The 12,723-nt window shown below is 29.0% G+C and overlaps 1 protein-coding gene across 1 annotated transcript; it reads right to left on the bottom strand.

Annotated features, from left to right (window-relative positions):
* Positions 1-2,713: 2,713 nt before the first annotated feature.
* On the bottom strand, positions 2,714-12,523 carry LOC117177176 (prostaglandin reductase 1-like). The gene is made up of 4 exons (XM_033367687.1): positions 11,897-12,523; positions 9,935-10,229; positions 6,337-6,610; positions 2,714-3,300 (listed from the first exon to the last, which is right to left on the bottom strand). Exons 1-4 carry the CDS (start codon positions 12,000-12,002, stop codon positions 2,947-2,949), a joined length of 1,029 nt encoding a protein of 342 aa, XP_033223578.1. The 5' UTR covers positions 12,003-12,523; the 3' UTR covers positions 2,714-2,946.
* Positions 12,524-12,723: the final 200 nt, after the last annotated feature.

Below are 12,723 nucleotides of genomic sequence, written 5' to 3'. Positions count from 1 at the left end.
TAGTTCAGCATGGTTTCGCAGACGTTGCTGCGAAAAGTGCGATAGCTCCGGGTGTTTCTCGCACCACAGAGCATGCAGCCGTGCCAGGTAACCCCGTTCACGAGCCACACTCTCATCGTAGCAGTCTAGCAAGTCATGATTCAGTCGCTCCGTCCACCCAAAGGTCACGAGATCCCGCCAATCCATCGCATTGAATCCATTTTCATTGGCTCCCCCAGCTCTAGATTGGTCGGCATTGTTGGCCGACCCATTGTCGGGAGCCCTGCGCGTTCTGTTGTTTTGAACCGCACTGACTACAACTATGTTTGGTGTTGTCATTGTTGTTCCCACGAGAAGAAAGGGAAATGAGTTCGTCCATCCTTGTAGAGCCCCGCATGCAAGGATAAGGCTGCGTACTCTGAGAGGTCGCTTGGTATCCCAGAGTCACCGTTCTAGACACCTCACCCAGGTGCCATTCAGCTTTCGGCACGGTTTTCACACCTCCGCTTGGGGGTTAATTCCTTCGGGACCACCCCTGGACAATTGTCCGCGACTGCCTATTTATTTTTGTAACCATATTCAGCAGAAACCCTTGGTACAGGGACCCTCTATCCGCAACCCGAGGACGCGTTCGGTGGCTTTGTCATAGGCCTTTCGGTTTGATTCTAGAGGAATCAAAACCGAATATATATATATATATATATTCGACGTGGTAATTAGATTCTTTTATTATCTTTCTCAGTTAATAAGTTTTTCATTCTTTTTATGACTTAAAACGCTTAGAATAAAGAAGACGCCTTAAGACCTCTCTGACATTAGTTCCAGTAAAAATAACTAATTTAACCTGAAATCCCTCAAAATCTTGAATATTCTGAATTTCGTAAATTCTTTTAAAATTTAAAATTGCTGAGTTATAATGAATATGAATATAATAGAATTAATAATGATAGACTGGTAATATTCTAGATTTTTTACTTTCTCTAAACTTCTTGAAATACTTAAATGCTCTGAAATCCTTGCATTCATTGAATATTATCAATTCCTTGAAAATTCGGAATTCTCGGAATACGACTTTCCTGAGACCCAGGAAGTCCTTAAATTCGCTGAAATCTTTAAATCCATTGAATATTTGAAATTTCTTGATTGCCCTGAAATCTTGGAATTCCTTGAATATTCGAAGTTTTCTGAAATCGTTGAATACTCTGAATTTCGTCAATTCTCTGAATCCCCTTAATTTATAGAATATTCTGAATTCCTGAAATTTTTAGAATTTCTTTAATTCTTCTAACTCTTCCAATACCTTTAATTTCATGAATTTTTTCAATTCTTTTAATCCTCTATAATCCCTGAACTTCTTTCAATACTTTGAATTCCGTAAATTCCCTAAATTCCTCACATTCCCCAAATGTTCTGATTCCTGAAATTCCCTAAAATTCTTGAATTTCTTTAATATGATGAATTCCCTAGATTCCTGGAATATTTTGAATTTCCTGAATTTCTTTTCTTTCTGAATTTCTGAAATTCTTTGAATTTCTATTCAATTACCTAAATGCACCGAAATCACTTATTTCTCCAAATTCTTTGAATTCTTTGAATTCTTTGAATATCATTAATTATATTAATATGCTCAATTCTCCGAATGCACTGAAATTCTCTAAAATCCCTCAAATCTTCGAATATTCCGAAGTTCTTTAATATTCTGAATTCCTTGAATATTCTGAATTTCCTGAACTCCTTGCATATTCTGAATTCCTGAAATTATCTAAACTTCGTGAAATAATCTGAATTTTTTTTCAATCCCTGAATTTCAAGAATTTCAAAATGATGCAAGGAATATGGGGAATTTAATGAAGTCAGATTATTTATAGAATTTACAGGAATTCAGATATATCAGGGAATTCTGAGGAACTCAGAAGATTTAAAAGAAATTAGAAGAATGCAAGAAGTTTTGAAGAAGTATAAAAGGATTCCAAACAATTTCCTAAATGCTATTATTCCTGAAATTCTCTAAATTTTCTAAACTCCTTGAACTTCTTGAATATACTGAATTCTTTGAATATTTTGAATTCTGCGGATTTCTTAGAATGTTCTGAATTTCTTTAATTAACTAAGTGCTCTGAAATTCCTGAAATTCTATGCGTTTCTTGAATATTCTGACATCCTTTATTTCTCTGAATTTCTTGAATTCTTCAAATATCCTGAATTTATTCAATATTCTAAATGATTTGAAATCGTCGAATATTCTGAATTCCCTGAATTCTGAAATATTTTGAATTCTTTTAAATCCCTGAATTCCTTCTATTCATATAAATTCCTTAAATCTTCTGATTTCCTTGAATTATTTTGAAGTCCTTGGAATTCAGGAAATACAACAAAATTAGAAAATTAAAAGGAATTCAGATGATTCACAGCATTTAGAGAAATTCAGATATATCAGGTAATTTAAAACAATGAAAAAGAATATATAGAATTTAAAGAATGAAAAAAAATTGAAACAAACAGAACATTCAAAATTACTAATTTAATACTGGTATACCTTTGAAATTGCACTATTTCATTATATAACTTAAACTGGAAAACCTCTAACATGGAAAAATTCCAAAAAGCGTAAAAAACTTAATATTTTGAGATAGCTTTTCAATTTTTCAAGTTTCATTTAGCATTCCCTATAAAGGTCACTGTCCCGTGCATAAGTACAGGAAAAATCCTTTATGGGATAAAAAATACAACAATGCACAATTTAAAATTGGAAGCATAATAATCTTATTTTATATTTTTATATTTTATAAATGAGCAATGTAGTGCTTCCTGTGCGCTTTAGCGCTCACATAATAATGATCGTAAACAATATTTTTCTTAAAATGTTTTAAAACTAGTTCAAATATTCCATGCAGTTCTATTTCTTAATCAGAAAATGTTGGAAACTTTCATAACAGGAAATTAGAAAATAAATATTGCAGATTCATATTAAACCTTGACAATAGCTTTGCCAACATTTTCTCCGTGCATCATGCCCACAAATGCTTTGAACATATTTTCGAAACCTTGAGTAAAAGTTTCTCTGTATTTAAGTTTGCCTTCCCGAATCCACTTGAGATTTTGATTTGTGCTTTCGTCAAATCGGTTGAACCATCGAGAAACGTGCAAACCTTCCATCTTTAATTGTTTGTTGATGAAAATACGTTGAACCAAGGCAACCTTAGGAAGTTTTTCAATGTCGTTTAAATCACTAGAATTGTAAGAAGATATGGAGCCACAAACTGCAATTCGACCAAAATCATTCATCTGGTACATTACAATAGTCGAAAGTTCTCCTCCAACCTGTAATTATTAAATTTCTGTATCCACTTTCACACAGTTTAACTCTTATATGATAAAAATTGGGATTTAAAAAAAAAACTTTTGATATTTCCTGGGCAATAAATGAACAGGGTGTCTACCCGATAGATGAATTTAAATCCTCGGTTTACCCCGGTCAATTCTTAATTTCTCACGGTCAATTCAGTAGAGTTCACAAGATTTGCATAGATCCAAAAATTTCTTTTTCCAAGTCAGAAATATATTTATTTACAAAATTTTAATTTATAATTTATATATATTTTTTTCTCGAAAATTTAGAAGACGGAAGCTTCAAACTCTGACAAACTTTTATTTGCAAAAAAATGATTTTTTATTCAAATAAATTCTAATTTGCAAGAAGGAATGTTCAAATCTGATGAATTCTGACTTCAGACAGAGATTATTTTTATTAGTTAGATTAGAACATAATATTACATAAGTTGTAAAATTGTGATATGGGACAGAGAACATTTTAATTGAAATATAATTCTATATTTGGACAGGGATATTTTTTATTTTCTGTTCTTCTAAATCAGAATAAAAATTCTTTTCCAAAAATTTCCATTTTATGTAAAAAATTCTCTGTTTCAAACAAAAAAATAATTCTTTACGAAAATTCCATGTCCTAAAGTCGAAATTACAATTCTCTTCGGGAATTCCCTATTCCAAAAGGAAAATTATGACTCTTTACAGAAATCTCCTATTCCAAATTAAAAATTGCAATTGTTTACAGAAATTTACAGTTTAAAAGTGAAAATCGTAATTCTTTATGGAAGTTCCCTATTCCAAATCAGAATTAAATTTATTTCAAAAAACTCTGCATTCCAAGACAGAAAAACTGGTACTTATTTAAAACATTTACTTTTATAATTCAGGAATGTATTACCTTCCTTTTTCTAAAATTTGAAAGAAGAAAGCTTAAAATTCTGACAAAATATTATTTGTAAAAAAAATTATGAATCAAAATTAAAAGTATCTTCCAACATTTTCCTATTTTATGTCCAAAATTACCTGTTCCAAGACAAAATTCTAATTCTTTACGAAATTCCCTGTAACAAAATAAAAACTATAATTGTTTACGGACATTTTTTCTATATTTAATTTGTAAACTGAACCTCACATTAAAATTATCATTCTTTATGGAAATTCTCCATTCAACAGTGAACAGTTACATTAAAATTCTATTTCGAAAAAAAATTATTTTTGATTTAAAAGGAGGAATTTTCCAAATCTGACGAATTCTGACTTGAAACACGGATTCTTTTTATGAATCAAAATTAAAATTATTTACCAAAAATTTCCTATTACATTATATTTCATTATTTTATTTATTGACTGGTCAAATACAGAATTATAATTCTTTTAGAAACTTTTTTATAACAATTCACAATTAGATTCTGTTCCAAAATCCCCGTTCCATTTGAAAAATGGTCTGTTCCAAATAAAGTAATGATTCTTCACGGAAACTCCCTGTCATTAAATAAAGTTTTAATTCTTTAAAAAATTTCTCATTCTAAAATGAAGCTAAAATGAAAATTATAATTCTTCACGGGAATGCCCAGTCAAAAGTATATTTATTAACAACATTTTCTTTCACAATTCAGAAATGTACCTCCCTTTTTCTAAAATTTAGAAAAGAGTCATTTCAAACTGTGGTCAATTTTTATTTGAAAGCAATAAACAAATTTGTATTAAAATAATGTCTTATTTGGAAGAAGGAATTTTCAAAATCTGATGAATTCTGACTTGAATCAGTGAGTATTTATATGAAACTCTTTTCCGAAATACTCATTCCATTTCAAAAATTTCCTATTTCAGATAAAAGTATAATTCTTTACGGACACACCTTGTCATAAAAATTATAATACTTTAAGAAATTTTCTATGCTAAAATGAACCTAAATTAAAAATTATAATTCTTTACCTAAATCCTCAGTTCCAAATAGAAAATTGTACTTCTTTACGATAATTCCCTGTTCAACTGTTTTAATTATACTTCTTCCAGGGAATTCCCTGTGTCAAAGTCTAAATTATCATTCTGTACGAAAATTCCCTGTTCCAAATCACAATTACATTGATTTTCAAAAATTCCATTAAATTCAAATTTGAAAGAAGGAATTTGTAAAATCTGATGAATTCTGGCTTGGAACAGATTCCTTTTATGAATAAAAATACAAATTATTTTCCAAAAATTTCCTATTCCATGTCAAAAATTACCTGTTCCAAAACAAAATTATAATTCTTCAAGAAAATTTTTGTTTATATTCAATATAATTATTCCCTGTAAAATACAAAATTGTAATTTTTTTAGAAAATTCCCTATACAATTAATGTGTTTCCAAAATTTTCGTTCCATATCAAAAATGCCCTGTATCAAGTAAAAGTATATTTCTTTACCGGAACTTTTTAATAAAATGTCCTATTTTAAAGGGACACTAAGACTAAATTATAATTCTTAACGAAAATTCCTGTTCAGAAGTGAAACCTAAAATGAAAACTAGAATTATTTACGGAAATCCCCAGTTTTATCTAAAAATTATAATGCTTCTGGAAAATTCCCCGTCTCGTAGTAAAACTTCTAATTATTTGCCAAAACTGCGTGTTCCAAAGTCAACATTGTAATTCTTTACGAAATTCCCTGTTCAAAAGTTCAAATTATTTTTCTTTGCGGGAATTCCCTGTCTCAAGTTGAATTTATAACTCTTTACTGAAATATTGTGTCCCAATTCAGGATTGTGATTTTTTCACCAATTCCCTGTACCAGCTCCGAAATAGAATAATAAAATACAGTTAAACCCTTTAATAGCCCGCCCTTCTATATCCCTTCCGAGAAATGACGCCACGCCACAGGTAGGTGTAAGAGGAGTTGCGGGGGGTGCGCTTGATCTGTGGTTGTCACTCAGGCGAATACTCAAGCGTGAACCAATGATTTAAAATAATTGGTTATTTTCAGGCTTTTCCGATTTCATTGTCAGGTATACATAGTGTTAAGTATATATATATATTTTAATTTACTTACATTATCAAAATAACAGTCGACACCTTGAGGAGCAGCTTTTTTTAAGGCATCGGTAATATTTTCAGTCTTGTAATTAATTGCGTGATTGAATCCAAGCTCCTCAACGAGCCAGTTGCATTTTTGATCAGATCCAGCGATTCCGATGACCTTGAGACCTTTAATTTTTCCAATTTGTCCAACATGAGAACCAACTGCTCCAGCAGCACCACTTACAACTAATGTCTCGCCGGCTTTTGGATTGCAAATTTCCAAAAATCCAAAGTAGGAGGTGTGACTATAGAGAATAAAATTAAATAAGTCTCGAGAAATTCTATAGTCTATAATATAAATAAGAAATTTAAGTTTAATATAATCAGGGTTGCCTCAAAATCCCAAAGAAAAAATTCCTTGACTCTTCCTGCCAAATTTTTCATTTACCCTGATCGTTATATAGTTAGCCAGTAAGTCTGACAACAGCCAGACCAAAATGTCCAAAATGCTCTCAAGCAAGAGAAATAGGATGATTTTTTCACAAAAATAGGGGAATAATAGGGAAATGTCTTCTTTTAAATAAAATTAATCTATAGGTACCATATTGAATTAAACAAGAAACGTTTTGGATTTAAAATCGAAATATCTTACATTTGCAACGAAATAGTTGAGTTCTCAAATAAAAGAGATGAAGTTTCAACGAAAGAGATGAATTTTAAACGAAAGAGCTGAGTTTTAAGGTTAACAATACGAATTTGGTAGAAAACTGTTGATTTTTCAACCCGAAAAGATGAATTTTCAACAACAAAGAATCATTTTTAACCATGAAAGGTAATTTTTCAACCAAATTTGACCAAATAGTTGAATTTTAAGCCACAAAAAAATGTATAAACAAACATTTGCATCTACAACCAAATAGTTGAGCTTTGAAGCAAAAAGAAACGACTTATTTTATAAGACAGTTGAATTTTCAACACAAAAAAAATTAATTCGCAATCGTAAAGGATTTATTTTCTACCCGAAAAGATCAATTTTCAACAAAAAAGTTTAATTTTCAACCTACGCAGATGCATTTTCAACAAAATGGCCTAATTAAACAAAATTAAACTTCAACCAAAAATAGTTGCATTTTCATTCAAATAGTAACATTTTTAAGCCAAGAAGATAATTTTTAGAATAAAGTTCAAATCTAAAAAGACGAATTTTCTTCCCAAAAAGACCAATGTTCAACAAAATAGTTGAATTTTGTTAACAAAATAGTCAAATGCGCAATCCAAGAGATGAATTCTTAACTAAAATTATTAATATTGAAAAAAATAATAATTTTAATAAATAAAATTAATAAAAAAAGATGAATTCTTAACGAAAAATATAATAGTTGATATTCCAACCAAAAAATACTAATTTTTAACTAACAGTTGCATTTTTGCAAAAAATATAAAATTTCTACCGAGAGATGAATTTTCAAAACCAAAAAAAAAACGTATTTTCAATTATGAAACATTTTTTAAGTCTATTTTTAGATCAATTTTCTAGAAAAAATGGAAGTTAAATTTTGCAGTTAACATAATTAACTTTCAACAACAAAAAAACGAATTTCAAACAAAATAGTTCAATCTTTAATCAGTAAAATAAATTTTCAAGAAAATAGTACAACTTCTAACCAACTAGTTGGAATTTCAATTAAAAATATGAGTTATCAATGAAATTTGTAATTAGTTCAATTTTTAACTAAAAACTATAAATTTTCTGTTTAAAGTGGAATGGTTAATTATATTTCCAGTTAAGAAATAGTTAAGAAATAGAAATAATAGAATTTTTAACGAAGTAATTCAACTTTCAACCAAGTAGTTGAATTCTCAACTAAAAAAGATAAATTTTCAACAAAAAAACAGTTGAATTTTGAATTGAAAACAATCAATTTTGAACAAAAAATGGAATAGTTAAATTTTTAGTTAATAAAATTAATTTTCAACGAAAGAAAACAAAATTTGTAACAAAATAGTTCAATCTTCAACTAATAAAATAAATGTTTAACAAAGTAGCACAACAACCGACCAAGTAGTTGTGCTTTCAAACAAACGGTGAATTCCCAACGCAAAATGTAATATTTAAGTTTTTTTTATTAAAAATTATCAATTTTCAGTTAAGGAAAGTGGTTTCTAACAAAACAAATAATAATTTTCTACTAGGTTCCATGTCCTGTATATTATCACAAATAGAGGTGTGCAGCCGTCTATTCGAATTTTCAATACAAATTTAGTAACGTCTGCAACATTGAATTTTTCGAAATAGAAGAAAAATTAACTTTAAATCAAACCTGCTTGATTTCTTTATATTAGTACAAGTTTTAATTCTAATCAGAAAAGGTATTAATTTGTATAAAATTTGACACCCCCCCCCCCGCCCTTATAGTCAAATTTCCATGTTTTGAACCCCCCCCCGTATCAGAAAAATAATTTTTTACGAATTTGTCTACGTCTGACTGTGTGTCTATATGTCTATGCATGTACGTATGTGGGCAAGATAACTTTTAACAAAATTAATCTATTAGATTGGATTTTGGTACACTCTAGTTCATAATATTTAAAAAGACGAACAATTTATCCTAATCACTTTTTTTTGTATGAAATCAAAAATTACCAGTGCTGTAGCATTTAAATATTCCCAAAAACACGCAAATTAACATTTGAAGCCAAAAAACGCATGCTGTGAAAAAAGTCAAGAGAAGAAAAATGTTGCCTTTTGAATGCCTTATAAGATTATCACAACAAAATTTCAATTTTCTTAAAAAATCGAAAATTCAAATTTTGTCAGCAGAAAAAATAATTAATTAAAAAAAAATTAATCGAAGTTTCGTATTCTGTCATTGTAACTAGACTCTCCACCTTAGATGCTTTGAGAGACTCCTTTAGGGAATTGTTAAGAGATGAAGCCATAGGGCACCACAACTGCGTTGTAGAACACGATGCGGTAAAAAATTCAATTGACAAAGTCTGGGTCACTGAGGTTAGGGATATAATTAAGAAGTTAAATAAAAAACGGTAAGGTTGCTGCGTAGACAGTTTGTGTCTGTTTTAATTCTAATGCATACCATAAATTGTAATAATATATATTTGTGGAAATTATATACAATTTCAGGGACAAACCCGAGTGCGAAGCACGAGATACGTGAAAAGAATGTGTTCGTTAAAGCCGAAGGATCTTTAACCAAAGAGAATTCACAATAACCAAATTACTGTTGTCGAAGTTTTGATCTTTAGTTTTAAAAAGTCTATGAACAATTGTGGGGAATATACAAATACCGAGCGCGAAGATAAATATATTATCAAACAAGAAACGAGAGAACCAACCCATTTTTTTGTTGGAAACGCAACTACTTTGGTTGAAAATTAAACTATGCGGTTAATTCTTGAAATTCGAATATTTGAACAAATTAAATTTCAAAAACTTGACATTTATGAAAAAAGAGTAATTTTATTTTTGTAATTGTAACAATCTAAAAAAAGAAGCAGGTTTTCTGTAAAATTAGATTTTTTCTAGTTTGAAAAATCCAATGTTCCAAGCATGTCTAAAGTTGTGTTGAAAATTCTAATAAATTACTGCACACCTCTATTAACAAACTTACCCAGGCATTCCTAAAACTCCTAAATGAAGTGAAAAAGGCAGGTTTCCAATTTCTGGTAACAATTCTGGAGGCTGGTTCATAAACGTAGTTTTGTCTCCATCTTTCGGATCAATTATCGTATGACTTCTCCAACCAAGACGTCCTAGAATCTTTTGGCCTACTAGAAATTTGGGATTTTTAGATTCTATAATTGTTGCCACCTGACCACCTATCATAACGCTACCAACTGGAATATTTAGTGAGTAAACTCTCATATAAGGGTCCACTGAGAGATATTCTGCTTTGACAAGATATTCTGAAGCAAAAACGAAAAATAATTGAAGTAAAAAACTTAAAAAACGAAATTAAGTGATACTAAATGAATGTAGGTTGATTTTTCTCGGAACATTCAATAAAAACGCCTTTATCAAAAAATGATTGAACCTAGTTAATTTACTATAGAGATATATATCAAAGTATACAAAATATTTCTGTATAACTCGAATGAAAGCATTTGTACTATTATTTGCGAGAAAAAGGTTTGTATCATTAAAAAGAATCATGCTTTCAAAGATTTTTATATTAAAAAATAAACTTCAATTATAATCAAAACTATTTCTGCAATTGCAAAATTCATTTTTCGCAGACTAATGTACTTAAAGTAGACCAGAATATTTTAAAGGTTTATAAATCATGTTTATGTTTAAAGGCTCAGAATGATATTTCACTTTAAGAATAGACAGTGTCACGATAAGATACGTCAGTCCCAAGAAAGATAACACCTCTCCTTCATTTATTCCTTAACACTAAAATTATATGACAAAAGGTTTCAATCATCTTTTCCTAATTAAGTTTACTTTGAATCTATATTCGCATTGATTGCTTTTTTATTCTGAATCAAAATAGTATACAGGTATACAGGGCGTCCACTCAAACCCTGGAAAAAATGCACCGGTAACACTTCCAGGGGTTTTCAAGGTAATACATGAATTTTTAACCAAATAGTTAAATTTTGAACTAAAAAGGATAAATTATGAACCAAAAAGGTTATAGTTAAATTTTAAGTTAAAAACATTATATTTCAACAAAAAACAACTAATTTTATCAAAATAGTGCAATTTTTAACCACTGATGAATTTTCAACTAAAATTATAAATCATAGAATGAATTAATTGAATTTCAAACCAAAAAGATAAATGTTTAAGTAAAATGATGAATTTTAAACTTGAATAGTAGAATTTTCATATAAGAATATGTGTTTTTAACAAAAAAGTTTAACTTTAAATCGAGTAGTTTAATTTTCAATCAAGTAGATTCATTTTTGATTAAAATGATGGAATATCCAACAAGAATAGTTAGATTTTTAGTTAACAAAATGTAATCTTAAAGCGAAGGAAAACGAATTCTCAAGAAAATAGTTAAATTTTTAACAACAAAAAAACAACGAATTTTCAATAAGATAATTAAATTTTCAACCAGAAATAAAAAGATTTTTTAACAAAATATTTAAATTGTCAATTGAAGCGATGATTTTTTAACGAATATGATAATTCTTCAACCGGAATAGTTGAATAATAAAATACATGCATTTTTAACTAAAAAAGATAAATTTTCAACCAAAGATTGAATAGTTAAATTCTCAGTTAAAAAAAGTTCATGCTTAACCAAAGAGATGAATTTTCAAATAACATGATGGATTGAACAAAATAGTTCAATCCAATAGTACAAAAATACTTTTCCAATGAAGAATCATTGTTATTTAATTTAAGCTTACGAATTAAAAAAAATTAAGCACGTTCTCAAAAAATTTCCCTGATTTTGAACAGAAATACTTGACTTAAAGAAAACATCCCTGACATTTCCAGGTTTTACATATAAAAATTTCCTGGCAATTCCAGGCTTACCAGGGTTTCTAGGTGAGTAGACACCCTGGTATAGTTATTAAAAAAATTTAATTTTCTATTTGTATAAACGAATAATTACCTCCATCCTTAATAGGTGGCAATTCCTCCTCTACTAAAGTTAAATCAGAAGGTTTAGGTTCCCCATCGAAATGGTTCGCGATGACAAATTTTTTTGCGACGACCATAGTCAAAATATTTGGTCGTAAATCACTTAATAAAACAATTAATTGAATAATAATCGAACGCTGAAGACAAGCAAGGCGCAAGCACTGAGAAAATGATACTGATGTGAGTAAAATTGAGTATGTGGTGTGTTATTTACAAGAAAACCGGTGTTTTTTAGAGGGGGAATCAGTAACAAGATAAAAACCAGAACCGGTTGTTTCCACTTAGATTCATTACATAATGGAGTAAATATATATGCACCTATATTCTAAACTGAAAATCAACAATATCCTGCCTGATTATTATTTCACAAATCATTGTATAAATAAATGACTCTTAATTCGATTTGAAATAATTGTTCAATTATCGTATTTATCTAATATTAGATTTCCAAATTATTTAATCAAGGTGATCACTCAAAACCCAGAAAATTATAATCGTTGATTTCCCGATTTTTACGGGTTTCACAATATTTTTACATTGCACATTTATCATTTATTATATATCCGGGTGCAATAATTAAATACTAAATGACTTAAAAATAAGAAGCCAAAATGCAATTTCAAATTAGAATTATAGCAATTGTAAAGCATAATAATAATTAATAATAATAAATAATTATTATTAAATATAATAATAATAATTATTAAAATAATAAATAATTAATAATTTTCCGCATATGCTTTAAATAAAAGAAAATATAATTTTAAATGAAATAAAAAATGTGGTTTAAGGCAATCT

Source organism: Belonocnema kinseyi, chromosome 7, assembly GCF_010883055.1.
Source record: "Belonocnema kinseyi isolate 2016_QV_RU_SX_M_011 chromosome 7, B_treatae_v1, whole genome shotgun sequence".
NCBI classification, from domain to species: Eukaryota; Metazoa; Arthropoda; class Insecta; order Hymenoptera; family Cynipidae; genus Belonocnema; species Belonocnema kinseyi.
The sequence above is the reverse complement of the archived record's forward strand: the minus strand, read 5'-3'. Positions and strand labels throughout refer to the sequence as shown.

Bases quoted from the DNA above. Each gene is read 5' to 3' on its own strand.
- LOC117177176 (XM_033367687.1), bottom strand. From the start codon at position 12,002: ATGGTCGTCGCAAAAAAATTTGTCATCGCGAACCATTTCGATGGGGAA. The intron at 10,230-11,896 runs GTAATTATTCGT...TTTTTGCTTCAG, and splicing joins GCCACCTATTAAGGATGGAG to AATATCTTGTCAAAGCAGAA. The intron at 6,611-9,934 runs GTAAGTTTGTTA...TATTCTCTATAG, and splicing joins GGAGTTTTAGGAATGCCTGG to TCACACCTCCTACTTTGGAT.